The sequence below is a fragment of the Lacerta agilis genome, chromosome 4 (assembly GCF_009819535.1).
Source record: "Lacerta agilis isolate rLacAgi1 chromosome 4, rLacAgi1.pri, whole genome shotgun sequence".
NCBI classification, from domain to species: domain Eukaryota; kingdom Metazoa; phylum Chordata; class Lepidosauria; order Squamata; family Lacertidae; genus Lacerta; species Lacerta agilis.
In genome coordinates this window covers 20,450,207-20,471,171 of record NC_046315.1, presented here as the reverse complement: position 1 = coordinate 20,471,171, position 20,965 = coordinate 20,450,207, and the positions used below count along the sequence as shown (strand labels likewise).

Below are 20,965 nucleotides of genomic sequence, written 5' to 3'. Positions count from 1 at the left end.
CGTTCTGTGATTTGGATAGGCCACTACGATCTCAAACAGAGTTGATGATCCCATGCTGGCTTATGCAACGTGATCAAAGCATCAAGGACCTCGTCGAAAAAATACGCGAGGAACCAGAGGATTGTTGCAGAACTGCACGGCTTTTGCTGCAGATAATTCGTGTAATTTTCCATAGCATTTTCATGCACAGAGTGGTCGCCAAACTACAGGGTGGCGGATATGCCGCACTTCTCGTGACAAAAACCCATTCTGAAAAACAACTAGCAACAAAGGCTGAAGAAACCTGAGACTGCTTTAAAAAAATTTTTTTCGAGATATACTTCAAAAAATCACAAGTGGAAAACAAATCATCCAGATTTTTTTTTTAAACTTGCCTCTTTGTTTTCATGGTCTTTGCCATCCCATGTTTAATTACCAGAAATGTACTTTGCTTTTTAATCAAAAGCTGTGAGTCTCAGATCTTTATAGGAGCGTGCAGGCCACACATAAGTATTGTAGGAGCTGCAAGCAACTCAGTGGATATTGCTTAACACCCTGATCTAATGCATCTTCATATATAATATTTTGTATAGCCGGGCCTTATTCTCCAGACACCTGATATACTACGCTTCTTTGGCATGCAAGCGACTTAGCAAGGGCACTGCTCTCCGAGTGAGGTAGCCTCCTCTGAGGAATGTACAACATTTGGAACAAACCCACTTTTCACCCCTTCCCACCCCTCTTGCATCGAAATGTCTCCTTTTTTCACAAGTTCGTATATGTCTTTAGTGAGAACAGTGAAGGATTCTTCAACATTTGTGGCGTCTTTGGCTGATGTTTCTATGTATTTCATGCCGCAGGCGGATGCCAGTTCCTCAGCTTCCTCTCGCGTAACCTGGCGTTGCGTCTCCAAGTCGCATTTGTGTCCCACCAGGATAAACACAATCTGGAAAGGGTGCACATGCATCTTAGCTTCCTGAAGCCAATCGTACATATGCTCAAAAGAAGACCGGTTAGTGATGTCAAACACCAGCAAGCCTCCTACTGAATTTCGGTAATAAGAACGCGTGATTGACCTGCAAAATAAAAGGGGAGAAACATGCTCAACAGGAAAGAACGTTCCAGACTTGTCTGCGTTTGCTTCTTTAAAGACAGGAGTATCCTTGTGATCTGGAGAAGATCTTAGAACAAAATGAAATCCTGGCATTTTAAAAAAAGGACAAATTAGAAGAATTGCTCTAATTCGGTAGTAGTGGTCAGTCTTTATGTGAAGAGAAAATAGAGAGTCACCTGATGTGAGCTACGGTGCATATCTAACTTTCCCTTACCCTCGTCCCCAACCATCACCAATAGTTTCTAAGCTAGAACACCCACACCCTACAATTCCCAACACCCTGAACAAACTATGGTTCCCAGGACTATTGGGGGGCAGCAGCATGTGCTTTAAATGTATGCTGTGGATGTGACCAAAGATTGCAACAGAAGCAGGATTGCAAGCCTAATTCTCTGCTATGGCCATCATTGTATGGGATGCGGGTGGCGCTGTGGTCTAAACCACTGAGCCTCTTGGGCTTGCCGATCAGAAGGTTGGCAGTTCAAATCCCCACGACGGAGTGAGTTCCCATTGCTCTGTCCCAGCTCCTGCCAGCCTAGCAGTCCAAAAGCACCCCAGTGCAAGTAGATAAATAGGTACCACTGTGGCGGGAAGGTAAGCGGCATTTCCGCGCGCTCCGGATTTTGTCACGGTGTTCCGTGGTTTAGTGCTGGCCACATGACCGTGAAAGCAGCCTGTGGACAAACGCTGGCTCCCTCGGCCTGAAAGTGAGATGAGCACCGCAACCCCATAGTCGCCTTTGACTGGACTTAACCATCCAGGGGTCCTTTACCTTTATGTATTTAGATAAGGTTTCTTTTCTACCTTTCAACGGGACGCCAGTAGACAGTGTCATGGGATAAAGTTGTGGAGCTGTCCCCCTTCCCACCAGCACTTGGTTGGGGCTGAACAGTGGTTTGACCAGGGCTGGGTAGGTGCACTGGTAGAGCGAGCCACTCTGGGACTCCCACCATTGTATGACCTTGTAGTTTCCCTGCCCCTGGTCCCATCAAAGTCACCAGCATAGGGAGGTTGGCTCCACAGGTCTACCCACCACACTGGCTACTACTGCATCTGAACGGTTCTCAAGATCGCTTGTTAGGAGACTGTGATCACACACACATCCACACACAAACCCCAAATCCATATAATCCATCAGTCTTAGTCACCTGGCTGATGGAAGGGACCAAAGTAAGTCGATTCCCCTGAACCTCTGAAGTCCCATAACAACCTGCAGGTGAAACCAAGTGTTGTTTCTGGCAGGGAGGTGGGGAGCAAGCCCCCCCCCTGCATCTGCTGCTCCTCTGGCCAATGGATGGGGCCAAGCTGGTCTCTCTTTTACCACGATGCTCTTCCTGGAAGGCAGAAAGCGCAACCTCCCAGGGAAGCTTGGTCCCTGGCTTGGGAACTATTCACTGAAACAAATGTGCCTGTCCAGTATTTTCTTGCTTAATATGAACTTTGATTGTAAATTGCTATGTCCTGTTAAAATACTGCACACTGCTGAGAAAGTGGAAAGAATATAATTAGCTATCTATTAAAAAAAAACACTTTATTACAGTGGTACCTTGGTTCTTGAACTGAATACGTTCCGGGAGTCAGTTCGACTTCCAAAACTGTTCGGAAACCAAGGCACGGCTTAGATTGGCTGCAGGAGCTTCCTGCACACAAGCAGAAGCCGCGTCGAACGTTCGGCTTCCAAAAAACGTTCACAAACCAGAACACTTACTTCCGAGTTTGCAGCAACTAAGCCGTTCGAGAACTAAGGTATGACTGTATTCATATCAGAACCTGCAGGTGTCCAGTATAATGTACCCTCATACATGATCATGCAGAAGAATTGAGCTGTACGATCAGGTCCTAAGAGTGCATTTATATCAGATGGTTTTTTTGAGTACATTCTAAGTAGGGCACCCTGCCAGTGAGAATCATTGATCAGAATTGCAATCCCATGTACTCTTACTTGGTAGTAAGCGCTATCTAACCCCGCGATAGGATGTGTTTCTGAGCAGCTGTGCCTAGGATTACACTGCGTTTTGTTTCAAGCAATTTGGCACTTCTTAGCTGACAGATGCTGGAAAACACCCGATAAAGGGGGCTACAGTCCACAAAAGCTTCTGCTATAATAAACTTGTTAGCCTTTAAGGTGCCACAAGACTCTGCTGATGTTTCCTGCAATGTTTCTTTATGGTGTGTGAGATGTGGCTAAGAATATGCTTGAAACATAAGCTGTGCCTCATTTGCCCTAATTGAATAACCTCTGCTGTGCTGAGGATTCCTCAGGTACTGACATAGATTTTCAAGCTTTTGGATGAAATCCAGAAGACCACTTTAGGCACCCAGCAGCATTCTTATCTCACCCCCACAACCCCAGAGCAGAAGATTTCCTGTGCTGTATCACATACCATTTCTGAATTTCCTCCAAGGTTCCCAAGTGTTTCCCGTGCAGGACTGAGGTGCTGATGTTTGAGAAAAGCAAGTATCCAAAGTCACTCTGGGGGTGCCAAGAGCATTCTTTGGCATAGTTTGGCATAGCTTGACCATGACCTACTTGCAGAACTGTAAGAACTAGGAATTATCTTCTTGTTTTTTAAAGGGATTGTGAGGGTTTTTAGGATGCTGAAATGAACTTCTGTGTTTGCATGCTCAAGCAGGCAGATGTTACAGAGTTCCCAGGACCTATGGTATAGTGGAGAGCAAATGCAGCAGACTGCAGCTCAGAGCAAGAGGGATGGTGTTATCTGGAGGAGCATCATGGTAACTAACAAATCGCCTTGCTGTGGCAAGTGAATGAGGTGATAACGAGGCTTTCAAGTTTCTTTGCAACAGTTTAGCATAGAAGTCAGAGGATGATGGTAATCAAACAGAGGGTGGGGGCCTCTTTGATGGGATTCCCATGTTAAGATAGCAATTTAAATGGTAAATTCTTCATTGAAAGACTGCTTGCTTTTGTAATTATAAAGCAAAGGTTGCAGTTCAGCCAACTGAAGGTATTTCGTTAATGTTCAGTGAGTTTTACATATTGAACCTATGCAGTCAGAAGTTAAGCACCACTGATTTCAATAGACTTTACACCCTAGAAACTATGTACAGTTACAGGTGGGTAGCCGTGTTGGTCTGCCATAGTCAAAACAAAATCGAAAAGGATCTGGTGACTTCTGTTTCAGTGTATCTGAAGAAGTGTGCATGCACACGAAAGCTCATACCAGGAACAAACTCAGTTGGTCTCTAAGGTGCTACTAGAAAGAATTTTCGATTTTGTTTTGATTAGAAACTATGTGTAGGATTGCAGCAGTTATGTAGATTCTAATAAAGTGGGTATTATGCTATGTACTGCTGCTCTTCAGTGTGTGCATATAAAATGATGTCTCAATATGGGTGCCTGAATATTTTTTGACTTTCCTTTAAAATCTGGCCATAGTGGCTGTGATGAGGAGCTCCTGAACTTCTAAATTTACCACCAAACCGCTGCCTGGGACTGTACCATTTTATAGTTCAGATGGGGAACTGCATGTCTGAATGTAACGTCCTTGACATAGAAAACTAACATTGGGTAGAAGGTTCTAGTCTAATGTTCTGCCTGAGCTGCTAGCTTTCTGCATGAGAGGAGTCAAGTCAAGTCTCACTTACTGTTTAACCCAAAGTTCATTGCAGCACAAACTATCAAATGGGTAAACAAGCAAACAAGAGTGAATAATGGTTTGTTTTTATCTGGAGGAAACACTGAAAAACAACCCGCTATCTGCAGTCTCAATTGGTATAATCCTAGGAATTGTCCTGTTTGACTTAATTTTCACATGTAGATCAGCTGCAAGAAGCTGAGAGTATTTGAATGTGCAAACTTCCAATGTACTGTTTGACTGATCAAGTATGCATATAATTTTCTTTCTCAGATGTTGAATGTTATAAACAATAATTATAATAATGGTCTATGTGATAATTTCAATAAGACTAAATGTGTCATAAACCAACTGCCAACTGCTAGTTACCGTAATGAAGCAAAAACAGTTTGGAGCCACATATAGAGGAGGGTGAAAGGTTGTTTTCTGCTGCTCCAGAGAAGCAGACACGGGGCAATGGATTCAAACTACAAGAAAGAAGATTCCACCTAAACATTAGGAAGAACTTCCTGACAGTGAGAGCTGTTCGGCAGTGGAATTTGCTACCAAGGAGTGTGGTGGAGTCTCCTTCTTTGGAGGTCTTTAAGCAGAGGCTTGACAGCCATCTGTCAAGAATGCTTTGATGGTGTTTCCTGCTTGGCAGGGGGTTGGACTGGATGGCCCTTGTGGTCTCTTCCAACTCTATGATTCTATGATTCTTCCAACATGTCTCTCTGATTGGTAAGTTAGAAAGCAAACAACACATCTATATGGCTCATTTCAATATAGATCGACCTTGAGCATTGTTATGTTAAATTACTAGCTTACAATCATATATGAAGTCTATACTGATCTCTCATTTTATTTTCTTTGACTTGGATACAGACATAGGCTGCAGTCCTAACCACACTTACCAATATGCTGGCGGGGGCTTGTAGGCCAACAGATTTATTGTGACATGAGCCTTCACAGTCTAGAATCCACTTCATCAGATGCATGAAGTGTTGTTGGCAATTGGCAGAGGAGAAATGAAGCCAAATGGCAATGAAGTACAAAAAGTACTGTCTGTGCCATTGAATGTAAAGTTTAAGATCAGTAATGGTTGTTGATAACACAACCATCCCAAATTTTTCTATGTTAACTAACACACCTAGTGGAACACAAAACCAAGGTTTGCCATGGCAAACAGAATCAAAGTGCCCAATTATTCACACAGAAGATGGGGAAAAGTGGAATCAAACTGGCCCTGTGGAAGCAATTATGAAAAAGAAGCACACGGAAATTTAGGAGCTGGAATCAGCTGTTCATTTTAACAAGAGTTTGGGAAGCAAAGCAAAGGCACATCCTACGACTGGGCACATCCTACGACATTCTTACCCATTCACCAGTCAAGGGGATGGTTGTTTATACGCACGAGTCTCATGAGGCCTTAAAAAAACAAACAAAACCTAGGCCTTTTTCAAACTTGGCTTCAGTCTGAATATTATTCTGCTGCTGAGTTTTTATGCTTGCATTATTGTCCTGCAATAATGTAGTAGTAGTAGTAGTAGTAGTTGTTGTTGTTACTGCCAGTAGGCTCTTCTTACGTTCTTAATGAGGACAATATTCCTTTCCTCCTGTTGTTCCCCAGAGGCTTTCTGACTCTGATCCTGGAGTTAGTAAACAGCCATTATGACTACCGTAATAGCCCTTATCCACTATGAATTTGTCTGTTCTCCCTTTAAAGGTGTCCAGTGGCACTGAGTTCCCCAAGTTAACTATGCACTTTATTTGGGCCACACTGAAGTCAAATTTGATACTTCTTATTGTGAGAAAGAGAATGAAACAAACAAACAAAGCCTCCCTGAAAATAAGCCTTGGAGGCGCTGGGTGGTTGTGGACCCAGGAATGGTTGTCGGAATACAGCAGTGACTAATTTCATAGGGGGCTGCCCCATTAGCTTGTTGGAACAAACATAGAAGACTTCATAGGAAACAAGCAGATTTTGGGGTGGTGGCAAAAGCTTTTGTGGTTTAGAACCTGCTTCATGGGATGCGGAAAAGAGATGAGGCCCAAATGCCCTGAAATGTGAGAGGCCCCATTGTTGAGATTTCTTCCTCTCTAGTGCATATGTCCATGTGTGTCTTATATATACATTCCCACTGAGAACCACATTTCATGCACCTGATGATGAAGTCAACACTGGTCCACCAAAGCTGATGCCACAGCCAACTTGTTTAGTTGCCACAAAGCACAAGTATTTTGCTGCCTGAGGCAGAACATCAAGTGGTGTCCACTTCCCAGACAAACTGCATACTGCCTGTAGATGACCAAGTTATTTAAGCACCTGAGGCAGAAAACCCCACAAGCCTCTTTCCCTAGGGGTAGAAACACAGCCATTGTGAGTTAAATACTGAACAAATTGCTGCCTTCAAATGATCCTCCAAATCTGCCGCCTGAGGTGAGGCCTGAGGTCTCACTGTGCCTAATGTTAGGGCCGGCCTTGGGGGCTCTGCTCTTCTGCAAACATAATTACACTGGCGTTGCTAGAGATCTGAATCAGCACATTCAAAGCAGTCTTTGTCAACATGATGCCCTCCAGATTTTTCCTCACTACAACTCCCACCATCCCTGACCATTGACCACACCGGTCGGGGCTGATGGAAGTCATAGTCCAAAAACTGGGAAGACAGCAGGTTGGCAAAGGATGCCTGCAAGAAGTTAACTACCTTCAAGGGGTTAACAAGCACGAACACGCCCTGAGCGGGAAAGGCGGGTGGGGTTGATCCACGGAGCGGCTGATCTGCGGCGAAGGGGAGGCACTCTGCATATACTCAGAAGCCTCTTGTCAGCGTAGGGGGGGGGGAGATTCCGGAGACGCCCCTTGGTTAAACAGCATGCATATTACTCGGGAGGAGGGAAGAGGGCGGGAAGGGGCGCCTGCTATACCTGAATCTCTCCTGGCCCGCCGTGTCCCAAAGCTGCAGCTTGATCCTCTTGCCCGGCTCGATCTCCACCAGGCGGGAGAAGAAATCCACCCCGACGGTGGGATCCGAGTGCATGGGCCCCGGGAAGCGGCCCTCGGTGAAGCGGTGCAAGAGGCACGACTTGCCCACCGTCGAGTCGCCCAGCACGATCAGGCGGAACTGGTAGATCCAGATGGCTGCGTCCATGGTGCTCTCCCCGGAGGAGGAGCAGGCGGCGGGATGGGCTCCGCCGCCGCCGCCGCCGTCCTCGGCCTTGTTGGGGCGCCTCCTCGGGCGGTGCCTGCACCGAGCTCCCACGGCCCCTATCCCAGGCATTGGCGCAGCAGGAAGGGAGGGACGCGCGGAGGAAGGAAAGCACGGAGGGCGGGACGGAGGCGCCTGTGGTCCGAGCGCGGGGACTCGACGAGCAGCGCGGGAAGGAGAGGGGCGCCAGCCACGGGCCGAGGCTCTCCCCGTCTGCAAGGCTGATCTGGGTAGGGAAAGGGATGGGGGTCGGGTCTGGGGGGAAGTATGGAGCTGCGTTTGCTTACCTCCTGCCCTGCTAACGGAGAGGGGCAGAGGGAAAGCGGAGGAGACCAGGCGGGGGGCGACGGAGCAGGGAAGGGATTCCAAGCGAGCGGATGGCGCGTCTTTGTTCCCTTCGATTCGGCGGTGGGTGGGCTTATTTTTCCAGTTTTCCCCCAGTGGTGGCGGTGCTGGAGGAGGAGGAGGGCGGGGACTGCCCACTGCTTTGTTGCCACTGGGATGGGAAAAGAAGGCGGCTTTTAAACCTTCGGGTGGGCGTGGATTGGCAGCTTGGCTCTGCTTCTGCGCGAGGGGCTCCCGGGACTCGGCGTCAGTTTCCCCTTTTTGCTCCGAGGCTCCCTTTCTGAAATGGAGGGCCCGGCAAGCCCCTTTCTCCTCGTGTCGCTGGTCCGTCGCTGCTGCGGCGGGAGAAAAGCACTCTGCACGTGCCCAGAGAGGCGCGTTGATATTCCCAGGCTTGGCACTGGAAACGGGTTCTTGGTCTCTTTAGGGAGGGTTTAAGTCAGGACAATGCTTCTGGTTAGGTCGGAGCGACTAGGCAAGACTCCTACTTTAGAAGGAGGCAGGAAACAGGCTTAGCAGCTCAGGGCGGTTTCACATCACCGCATGGTGGCAAAAAACCAAACTGAATGTGAAGATACCACTGTGGGTATGTTTAAAATACATTACCTGGAAAATATGTATGAAGAAGTAAACAGTGGTCCATCAAACCCACGACTTTCTATCCTGACTGCCAGCACCTCCCACTCCAAGGAAGTATTTACCCATCACTTTATTAAACTGTGGAACTTTCCCCCCACCAAATTTGGTGAAGGGGACCACCTTATATGGCTTTAAAAGGGGGGTTAAAGAAAGTTTGGAAGAATAAGACTATTGATGGCTACAAGTTGTTATAGTGACTGTATATTACCTCCAGGATCAGAGGTTGCCTAAATGCATCGTGGGCAGATGCTAACAATGCAAATAGCTCTGTGCGACTTAAGCATGTGAACAAAACCACACACTGCCGGCTACAGAGAAGGCAAATTTCTCAAGCTAAAATGCACCTCCACCACACCAACGGCAATCAAACAGATGGTTGCCTGGTCCCTCTTGCTGTCTTTGGAGTTAGGTAGCATTTTGACACAGGTGTATGCACACTACAAAAACATTGCTATGGATCTTTTTAAGATGGGTTGCTGCGGAATGGGATTTTTGAACTCATTGGCAATCGGGCTGGTCAGCCGGCCATTAGCAAGGACAGCTTCTATTTCTCTTGGGCTTTGCTAAGTGGAATAATGTTTGGCTTGGCGCTGGCTAATGGGTGGCACTCTGTGGGTGCCACCACCCACAGAGGGTTGGAAATGGAATAGATCTCTCAGTGGTGCAGTATAAGGCAGCAGACTCTTGAAATAATGATCATGTGGGTGGGTTGGACTTTAGATGGAAAAATGCATTACTCCACTGAATGCAAAATGTGAGATGAGCTGCTGCGTGTGGGGGACCCCCTTGCTGAGGAGCCCTGGGCCTCTGCGTGAAAGGCCCGACCCTGAAAGTGGCTCTTCTTCCTTGTTAAATACAGTAGACTGAGGATCTCCTGTGGCAAACAGAGGTTTAGAATAAGGGAGCTGTCCGTTCAGCACCTTTTCGAAACAGACCCGAGTGCTATATATCAGTGTTTTTCAACCTTTTTTGGGCAAAGGCACACTTGTTTCATGAAAAAAATCACGAGGCACACCACCATTAGAAAATGTTAAAAAATTTAACTCTGTGCCTATATTGACTATATATAAAGTAATTCTCTTGAATTTTTCAATTTTTCCCACGGCACACCAGGCAACATCTCGCGGCACACTAGTGTGCCGCGGAACAGTGGTTGAAAAACACTGCTATATATTACCACCAGAAGCAACAAAACACATAGTTTAAAAACTGGAACCAGCTTATCAAAACACCCCTCTTTAAATAAAACTAATGGAAAACTGAAGTGAAAGCAAATGTTTAACCTAGTGCCCTCCAGATGCTCTTGGAAAACAAGTCCCATTGGATCTCAGGGCACTGGAGAGCAAAGTTGGTTAGGGCACGGTGCTGATAATGCCAAGGTTGCAGATTGGATCCCCATATGGGACAGCTGCATAGCTTGGACTAGATGATCCTGAAGGCCCTTCTAACTCCATGATTCTATTATTCACTGTATTGTTTCCAATGCTATTTAACATCTACATGAACCCATTGGGAGTGAACCTTAATGGTTTGGGAGCAAGGTGTTGTCATCTGTACACCAATGATACCTAACTCGTATTTTTCTGTAGCATATGAATTGGGAACGGCTGGTGCAGTTGTGGGCTGGATGAAGGCTAGAAAACCAAGGCTGAATCCTGGCAAGATGGAAGCTTGTGTGTGATAGTAGTTCCTGTATCTGGGACGTCAGTAAGTTACCTGCCCTGAATGGGGTCACACTTTCCCTGAAGGATCATGGGCATAGTTTGGGGGTGATCCTGGATCCAGCTCTGTCACTGGAGACACAGGTGTCTTTGATGAATGGGAGTGCCTTTTCCCAACTTGGTTAGTAAGGCAGCCACTGCTGTCCCTAGATCAGGATAGCTTGACCACAGTCCCCGTGCTCCTCACTGCTGGATTCCTGCAAATGTGCTCTATGTGGAGCTACCCTTTGGGTTGGTCTGCAGGTGCAGAACACAGTGGCTTGGTTGCTTGTGGGAGCAAGCTACTGCCGGCATAAAACATCCTGCTTGCTGTATTTCCACAGGCTGCCAATCTGCTACTGGGAAAAGTTCAAAGTGTTGGTGCTAACATATAAGCCCCCTATGCAGCTCAGGATCAGGTTACTTGAGAACATAGCCTGTGGTGATCCCAGACACAGCTTAGGACCTGGATAGGGCACATAACTTTTTGGCTTGTGCAGATGGAAAGGGAAGGCAGACGTCAGTGTGGAACTGCAGTGCAACGTGTGTGCCAAATTGAGAGTATGGGGGAAATCAATGCACTTGGGAGAAATCACTTGCAGGCAAAATGGGGCACAGGGGAAATCCAGTGCCAGCACCACACTTTGAGTGGCTATGCCCCAGAAGAGTTCTGTTGTTGTCTGCTCTGTAAGAAATGTGAGAGACCAACACAAACCCAGCTGATGACACATGTGTGACTGGTAGGGAACATTCAAGCTGAATGAATGAATGTATCTGGAGAAGACTGTGCATTTTTAATTGATTGGTCATCATCCACCTTTCAACTGATTGATCAATTAGTCTCACATTTGCACATGAATGTATCTCGGTAGAGGGGGATTTTCAAGACATCAAAGAAAGTGTTAAATTATTTACAATTTCATTAACGAAATTACCGCTGGTTCTTAGATGGACGCACCGTTTTTCATATTTCATTTTTGCTCCCGATATTGTCTTCATTTCCTGTTACAGGAATGAATCAGAATCAAAGTAGCTTTAGGAACAAAAGATGTGCTGTCAAGGAGTGACATTGAACTCAATAATAAAATCTGGCTCCTAGAACCCCTTTCTTTGGCCTTCAGGACTCTCCTCAGCCAAGCTTCCTCTCTCCAGGCCACCCCCCTCAATGGCCCTGGGATGCTGCCCTGAGCTCCTTTGGAGCAGGAAAGGCAGGATGTGAAGTTAATTAATAAATAACTTAAAACAGATTAATCAACTAATGCCTTAGGTCGCCATCTCAACAGGATGCAGTTCAGTGCTATACATTGGGGTGGGCAATGTTTCTGAGGGCTGCATGCTCTCCAGAAAATCTGTCATGAGTTGCATTCCAACAGTGGACAAAGTCTGAGAGAAAAAGTGTTCTGTATTAATGAATCCAGAATGAAGACCAGCTTGCTCCAGTTTTCACCAAAGCTATCTCAGATGAGAATTCCCAACCTCAGAAGTGAGTCCCACTGTGTTTGCTGCGATCTTAACTGTACAGAGGATTTTTTAAACAACAACAACAAGTACAACAGTTCAATACAGCTACTGTTCTGGAAAACAAAGTAATTTATGGCTTTAGTTTGCTACACACACAGCAGAAGCCTACCAATTTGTTCTTCGACAGCTGGGAGGTGGGTGGGACTCATTTACTCTAAGCCATGCGACCTGGAAAAGATTTTTAAAAAACAAAAAAAATTGTTTCCAACAAATAAAATGCTGCTCATTTCAGCTTGGAAGCTACAACAAAAGAGGAACAGGCTGCATTTAAAAGCTGGGGAAAATAAAGAAGAAATGAACATGAAGGAAGGAATTCTGATAGAATGGAAGACAAGGGCAGCTTCAAGAGGTGCAGAAAGTTTCAAAACATGAGGCTGAGGCTGCATGAAGTTGGTTGCTGATCTGTGATATATGCACTCGCTTATAAATGAGTCCCACTGAAGTCAGGAAAAAAAGGCACACAGCTGGTCCATCTATTTCAGCATTGCCTACTCTGTCTGGCAGTGGCTCTCCAGGGTTTCAAACAGTGTACATTTCTAGCCCCACCTGGCAATGCCAGGAATAAAAATGTGGACCTTCTGCGTGCAAGGCAGATGCTTTGCTACTGAGCTTTGGTCCTTCCCAATTTCTGAGATAACGTGACTTACTTCTGAGTACATAGAACTGCCTTAGACCAATGGGCTACCTATCTCAGTAGTGTCTACTCTCAGTGTCAGTGTGTTCCAGGGCTTCAGACAGGAGGAATCTTACCAGGAGATGCTGGTGCCTGAATCTGGAGCCTCCTTCCAGCAAAGCACATCCTGTATCACTGAGCTTTGGCCATACGAATCCTATTGGTATCTCTTTGAGTAGGCATTCATAAGTTCATGCTACAAATCTCTGCACAGATACCCTTGGGAGTGGGGTTGGTGGGGAGCATGTTCCTTTGCTGGCATCTGTTTGTGCCTCCCTAGGATTGCCCTCCACCCATCCACTGAGAACCACAGTGCTCCAAATCTTGCACAGATGCTGGTGAACTCCAGAAATTCGAGTAAGCTAAATGAACAGACTCTGCAGCATGTTGGGGTGTTAGAATTCCTTGGCTTCCCTACAATATTTATTCTTCAGCGTGGTAGATTTCTCTCTCTTTTCCTTAAATACAGAGCTGTATTTTCAAAGCCAAATTCCCTTCTGCTTTCAAAATATTCTGCACAGGCATATTCTGCAATACATCTTTGATGCAATTATAATGCCTTAGTTGCAGGTTGATACTGGACCATCTACACATTGTTCTGCTTTATTGGTTGTTTCTGTGATGCTTCCCCAGTGTTAGTGTGTTATTGTCATCTGGAGGGACACTTTTGTGCTATGGTGCAGCAAACATGGCAGGTTGGTTGTGGTGGAACCCACAAAAAAAAAAACCTCATGGAACATTTGCTGTATGAGAAGTTACAGGATTTCAGCAGGAAGCTACAAGACATGTATCAACTGAAAATGAAGCAGCATGTCCAGCTGAAAACATTTGCAGGCACAAAAAGTATTGAAAGTGGGACTGTGTATAATTGTGCTGATATCACAATGAGCACAAATGATCATGAATGGAGGGCCCCTAAGTCCAGGTTGAAACTTTTTTCAGGCTCAAGCAGTATTGATAGCAGGAGCTCATAGAACCACCTGATACCTTGAGCACATTTCTAAGTTCCACAGCTGTGTGAAAATCTAATCTCACCCGCTGAAATGATGCTCAGTTAAGCAAAACCTCTATTTAGATTTCCCATGCATCCAATCAGTTCTGATTCAGCGGGTTGAGATCAGACTTTTGCAAGGCACATCCACAGAACAATGAGAAAAGCTCTTGTACCCGGGGGAATTAATCTGCACACAATGTGATTAAAATACAGGTCAAGCGAAAGTATGGATGAGCCCTTACTTGGTTTATCAAAGATAGGCCAAACATTGAAATGAGACTGAGGGAAAAAAAAAAAACAGAGCTGTGCTTGAACTGGTTGCTGTGAACAAGTGGCCTCTAGCGGTAGCAATGAATATTTGCAAGGTATAACTAATTACCAGGGGTTTTTGTGCTGATGGTGATATCATACCTTAAATCTTCCTCTCTGCTCCTTGCCTTAATGTTCAAATATTATTTTTTATGGTAGCACCTTTATTTGAACTGATTACCTATCATAGTTATCTATTATAGTTTATTACAGATATGAAATCAGACATTCTCTTCCGAGGCAAAGCTGGTGGTAACCTGCAAAACAGCTTTTTCTAGGGCGGTGCGAGGCATTCCACATTTAGGTTTATCTTCCACTTTTTATGTCTTCTGCTAGCATAGCAATTGAAACATTTTCCTTTTGAAACAAGCTTTTGATTCTGTTGCTGCTTAATGTATCGCTAGTGCTGCACTTCCGGGGTTTTTCTCTTTCTTTTTGCTGCTGTTTCGAATTTATATATTTGTGTTTTTAAATGGTTATAATCATTTAGCTTGCTTTGTATTTCATTTTCAGAAACTTGTTTGTGGAGTGAGTACATATATATATATATATACAGGTATATGGAGAAAGAGAGAGATAGATGGAGTTTATAAATTTTATAAACAGTCTCCTATGCTCTTAATGTACAAATTGCCAGAATGCCCTCCTGGATAACTGCTACAAACTTGCCACTATTATCAATGCTTTTTAAAAACCCAAGTTAGATTACTGCAATGAGTTGTACATGGAGCAGCTGTTGAAGACAGTCCGGACACTTTGATTGGTGGTTATCCAGAGCTTGCCATTTCTAAACATATAGGTCCTTTCTAAGTCCTGTTTTAAAAAGATCTGCATTGGTGTCCTGTGTGTTTCTGGGCTCATATCAATGTGACCTAAATTTTTAAAACCCTAAACAGCTTGGGAAACAGGGAACTGTCTTCTCCCGTATGCACTTATCCCAAATCCAAGTTGAGATGAGATGGGTAGCAACTGGAGAGAGGGCCTTTTCAGTGATGGCACCCTGCTTACGGATTGTGATAAGTGAAAGAAGCACCAGCTCTTTCATCCTTTCATTATCCAGCCTTTTTATCTCTCCAAAGCATGTGGCATTTAATCATTGTTTTATTGCTTTATTGTTTACTGGTTTGTTGCATTTCTATAGTCAGTTACAACCATAGCAACTTACAAAAGATGGAACCCATAATTGTTTCTCAGTATAAGCTACAACAAATCTTTGAGCATTTATAATTATACAATTATTATCATTAAATGCAGCCTAGAAGTGCTTTAAGCAGACAAAATAAATAATGATGCTTGTATTTGTTCAGCTAAGAGACCTGGAAACAGGTATAAGTACCTGTAAGTGCCTGCAAGAAGAACATGCAGTAGAAACGATGGGGGAAACCGCCCAGTCAAATTTAGTGAGATTTTGCTGAAAACCCACTGCACACGTCAAAGATTTCAGGGTTATTGCTAATTCCAGTAATGGCTGGCAGGGTGTGGGGGATTGGAAGTGCATTTTGGCTTGGTGCCCAGACTAAATGCAGCCTCTTCCAAGCTGCTTTTCCTACCAGTGATATTTAAGGCAAAGTGACAAATGTTAATGAAAAGAAATTGCAATATATTTCTATACCAATCAAGCATCTTAAATATAAATTCAGGACCACATTTCCTGGAATCAGACAGAACAAAGTTAGAAAGTACATGTTGTGTGTTGCATTTTAATGCTCAGGGAATGGGGGGGGCGGTTGGGGGGGGAAAACCTTCATATATTCATTCCACGTAGTGGTATTTCTTCGCAGAAAAACAAGAAGGCTGCATGGTCTTTTGTAAGGGGAACAACAGTGGCCCTGAGCCTTCTCCTTGGAGCAGTTTCCCAAACCTCTGAATTAAAACTAGAGGCACAAGTCTTGCACATGAAATGGCTTGCTTTTAGAGCCTCATACCTGCAGCACGAGTTGCTGTCAATAGCTTTGCTTAGCTCAATATAAGCTGCTCTCTCCAGCAGAAGCTCTCCAGGGTTGGGTGGACCCTTGTGCATTGCCAAAAAAGGAATGAAAGAGAAAATGCGTCAACAAATAAAGAGGACGAGCGAGGACACTGATTTACATAACATTTGCTTATGCCCATGTACACGTATAGCTGCAAATCTAGAAATAATTATTATAATTTAAATAGAAATAAAATAGATCTTACTATGGTGTGGAAGACTGTGGCCAGATTACCTGTCCAGGTGTCAGCCACTGATGAGCAATTGCAAATCTCCTGCTCTCCCTTCCAGCAGTTCTTTGCCTTTAAATGGAATTTGGGCTGACCAGCCCTTCAAACACAGGACATCTGAAATAGACACTGTATTCTGTAAGCAGGAAAATGACAATCCTATTCCAGGGTTTGGGACAGAGGTCTTCCCATCACCTTCTACCTGTCTTCTTCTACCTGAACTTCCCAGCTGGGACATACAGTTTGGGTCTGAAGCAGAAGTAGCATTTAGCAAAATTTTACGCAACAATGAAACCAACCCTTTTGTGGGCCCAAGGAACCCATAGCAATTCATTCAAATGAGGTTAATTGTCTCGTAGCTTCTTTTTAAATAGCTGGGCAAAGAAGAAATGAATGTAGTTGGCAACTTAAAAGCCATGGGAGAGGTTTGTCTCCCAAATTCTGTTATAATCAATGGGATACTATTTACATAAAAATAAGTAGGTGATACAAGTTGTAGGGTTTGCATGAATTTTTAGAGTACATCCTGCTTTTATTCATAAAAAGTGGGTGTTGTTGTAGCAGAATAAGTGGGGACAGCCCTAGTAGCCACTTAATCCAAGCTTTAAATAATGCAAATGAGAACTGATTATCCAGCCATTGCAGAGACTGGAATTTACCGTATGTTTCCAAAACGTAGAGATGCTTAATGGAACCCCATCCGTCTCAGTTTCCCCCCCCCCATCTTTACCCACTGTGCACCCTTATCTTCAATAATAAGAAAAAAAGCCATATGGCTGAGCTGACATGCATCAAAATGAAAAGTAAGGTTTGGTTCCCTGAACGCTCTCGAGTTCGTACTGAGGCTCCATCTGGTAAATGAATGTGATTTGTTCAAAAGGACTTTGTGTTCTGCCTCTTCTCAATGGGATGCAATGTGGATTTTAAAATGTTTTATCCTTTTTATTTTTAGGATCTTATGTTTTTGTGTGTTTTCATCCACTTGTTCTGATTTACCATCTTGAACACTATTTTGTGGGATTTTGTTTGGCCTAGTAAAGGCATTGGCTTTGTCATATGAATGATGAATTTTTTCTTATAGGCAAAAAACTACTTTCCCTTTTCGTGTCACAAGAATCATAATAATGTAAGAATGGGGGTTAATGGGTTCAGGATGATTGAGTGTGTTCCTTGATAATCCCTGACACAGGGCACTTCCAGACTGTTGCTTTGTTGGGGTAGGATTCACTTAAAGGTAAAGGGACCCGTGACCATTAGGTCCAGTCGCGGACGCTCATCTCGCGTTACTGGCAGAGGGAGCCGGCGTACAGCTTCCGGGTTATGTGGCCAGCATGACTAAGCCGCTTCTGGTGAACCAGAGCAGGTATGAAACGCCATTTACCTTCCTGCCAGAGTGGTACCTATTTATCTACTTGCACATTGATGTGCTTTCGAACTGCTAGGTGGGCAGGAGCAGGGACCAAGCAACAGGAGCTCACCCCGTTGCGGGGATTCGAACCACCGACCTTCTGATCGGCAAGCCCTAGGCTCTGTGGTTTAACCCACAGCGCCACGTGCGTCCCAAGATTCACTTACATTCTGTCAAATTTTGGTTGTGCAAATGATTTGGTGCTCTTGTGTAACAAACAAGAAGAGCCAATGCAGGCTTGGATAGTGGCTAAAGTGTCAGAGCAGGACCTGGGAGCCCAGGTTTCTAGTCCACACTTGACCACAAAGCTCACTGGGCAGCCACAGTCTGCCAGCCTAACCTACCTAACTTACCTTACAGGGTTGTGAGGATAAAATGGAGCTGGGGGGGGGGAGAGAAATATATATGCTACCTTGAGTTCCTTGAAGGAAAGTTGGGATATAAATATAATACTGTAATAAAAACAAGTAAACCTGCTTGCCTCCTGAAATAAAACTTTTTGGAGTAAAGAAAATTACAGGAAAATGCAGCCCAGGATCTTACCAAGGATGCTGGTCCAACATTCAGCAGATGCCAACAAGAACACGCTTGCATAACTTCCCTGTTCTCACACTAAGGCCTTAGTGTGACTAGTGACTAAGGACCAGAGCCCAAATTTCCCCTTTTAATTAGCTGGTTTTAATCAATCAATCAATCAATCAACACACTGTAACTCTCTACGCATCATTTCTTTACACAGCAACAGCCTCTCTTCTGCGGATTTAAGAGCCAAGAAGGTATTTGCTCTTGGGTTAAACTTAGACTAGGAAAAAAAAACCCACATAATTGTCTACGATAGGATATCAGAAGTTAAACATTCAAAAGCTGTGCACAGACTACATGGGTTTGCATTTGTGCTACTGCCAAGGTACAGCCTCCCTGAGATTGTAATAATTACTTTTTATATATATAAAAAAGGAAATATTCTCTGCCTTCCTTCAAGCTGGAGCTCTAAGAACATGAGGAGAGTGCTGGGTCAGGCCGATGGTCCATCTAGTCCAGCATCTTGTTCTCACTGCGGCCAACCAGGTACCCTATGGGAAGCACTAAAGCGAGACCTGAACATACCAGCACTGTCCCCCACTTGTGATTCTCATCAACTGGCTAGAATTAGAGTTTGAATGACACTCTGAGGTCATCCAGTCCAACCCCCTGTTCAGCCTTTGTGAACCTGGTGCCCTCCAGACCTTTTGGACTACAACTGCCATCAGCCTCAGCCAGGGAGTTGTAGTCCACAGCCAGGTTGGTGAAGGGTGCAACACAGGACACAACTACAGCATTCTTGCCCGGCCTCTACTTAGGCACCTTCAGTGAAGGAGCACTCATCGCCTCCCAGAAGCAGTTTGTCCCATTGTTGAGCTCCTCTTACAATTAGAGTGTTGCTGCTCCTGTTGAGCCAAATTCTGCTTCCTGGCTGCTCATTCTGACCATTGATCCCAGTACTGCCCCAAGGAACAACACAGGAAAAGTCTGTTCCAGCTTCTGCCAAACAGACCTTCAGATGTTTGAAGAGGGATCTCACATCCCCCTTTAATCTTCTTTTCTCCAGACTAAACAACTTGCCCAACTCTTTCAAGCAATCTTAAAACAATTCAGAACAACATTTTAATCAGGCATTTTCTAGAGGCCTTTGTTTGTTAGTGATTTTAGTGAACTTTGGTTTATGCTCTCTTTTGGGGGGGGGGTTGCTGAGGCTGCGTCTTCTCTGCATGAATGCTGAGCAAGTGTTTTGTTGTGTTTTGACTGTCTCTTTGTTGTATTCTTAACCTCTCTCTATAGGTTTTTTTTAATGGGATTGTCAGCCTCCCTGACTCTTTTGGACAGGTGGGGTGCAAATGTTTTTAATAATTAACAGGAACAAAAAAAAGAGGGACTCTTGTCACGATTAGATTGCATTTTGGCTTTAGTAATTTGGCAACCCGAATAAAGCAGAAGCACTAGGGCTAATTTTTGTATTTGGCAACCTAGGAAGCTAATATTTGTTAGAGACATTTATTTCAAAAAGTAAAAACCAGGACCCCCCGAAAGTTGTTGAGCTTTTTTCAGACAAACCCCAAAGTTAGACAAAGCACTGCCTTTTGGAAATTCCCCCTACCTTTGAAATCCTGGTAATGTCCAGGAAAATCCAGACGTATGACAGCCTTACATTTATGCTTGTGTCATATTCATTCTTTACCTATAATTCTTTTAAAAACACGTCTCACACCTCTTCATTATTTCCTTTCCTTTACCAAGTTTCTTTTAAAAGTTTGTATAATAAAGCCTTGCAGTTTCACTATCAGTAACCTCAGAGTCAAGCCAGAACAGAGTAGTTACATTTGAGCAGTGTTTGTTTGTGATTTGTTCTTTCCGCTTTGGATGCGAGGTGCGAAGAAGATTGCCCACTCTGGGCTTTGCTACTTTAATATGCAGATGTGAGAATCAAGATGGCAATCTGGACTTTGCTACATGTGAGAAGGACGAATCTCAAGGAAACACAAAGCATAGCTTTGGGCAAGGAATAATGGCTGTTTTCATCACCCACTGCCATTCAGAATCCTACGGGACAGGGTCTTATGCTTTGCCATCCCATGTGTATACAAGGCAATTTTGTCTTCTCTCGACCTCTCCACCCTCACAAACACACCTGATAGCAGAGCTGCTACCAGAGGATTGAGGGCCCCCGGTGCAATGTCCTGAACATTGAAGGGGCCCAGCCCCCCTAAAAAAAGAGACTGCCCCCCCACAGTGTCTCAGCTCCCATGAACCGGTGCCCTTGCTTGGAAGAGACATAGGACAGAGCCTTCTAAGTGGCTGCTCCCAGACTCTAGAACTCCCTTCTAGTGAGTTGCTAACACCTGGGGCTCCGCGGATGGGGAGGGGGGGGTAGGGAGAACGCATGCGCATTCAACTGCCTAAGGGCATTTATGTCACCCAGGAAATCTCAGCTGCAGAGATAAGAAGAGTCATTCTGTTGTCTGGAGAAGTCACTTCCTGACTTGCATGGAGAGGCCATTTTCAACAGAGCTTAGCATCAGGAGTGTGCTGCTGTACTGAGGCAGCACCAGGGGTTGAAATTTTGCACCTCCTAACAATTTTGCGCCCAGGACTACTGTCTCTGTGCCCAATCCCCACTATGCCACTGCTCCCTCCCTATAGAAGCTAGACTGGCTCCCTTGGCAGGTGAAGTCCTTTTTTCAACAGGCTTACGGATAGCATTAAAAGCAGTCAGTTTCCCCAATGTTTTTAATAGCTCTTAGAGACCGACAGAGTTGAATT

The 20,965-nt window shown here is 44.8% G+C and overlaps 1 protein-coding gene across 1 annotated transcript; it reads right to left on the bottom strand.

Moving 5' to 3' along the window:
• Positions 1 to 343: 343 nt before the first annotated feature.
• On the bottom strand, positions 344 to 8,090 carry RAB39A (RAB39A, member RAS oncogene family). The gene is made up of 2 exons (XM_033146233.1): positions 7,600 to 8,090; positions 344 to 1,055 (listed from the first exon to the last, which is right to left on the bottom strand). Exons 1-2 carry the CDS (start codon positions 7,950 to 7,952, stop codon positions 629 to 631), a joined length of 780 nt encoding a protein of 259 aa, XP_033002124.1. The 5' UTR covers positions 7,953 to 8,090; the 3' UTR covers positions 344 to 628.
• Between the last annotated feature and the right edge of the window lie 12,875 nt (positions 8,091 to 20,965).

Coding starts and splice junctions, on each gene's coding strand:
- RAB39A (XM_033146233.1), bottom strand. CDS start 7,952: ATGCCTGGGATAGGGGCCGTGGGAGCTCGGTGCAGGCACCGCCCGAGG. Junction 1,056..7,599: donor GCGGGCCAGGAGAGATTCAG/GTATAGCAGGCG, acceptor TTTATTTTGCAG/GTCAATCACGCGTTCTTATT.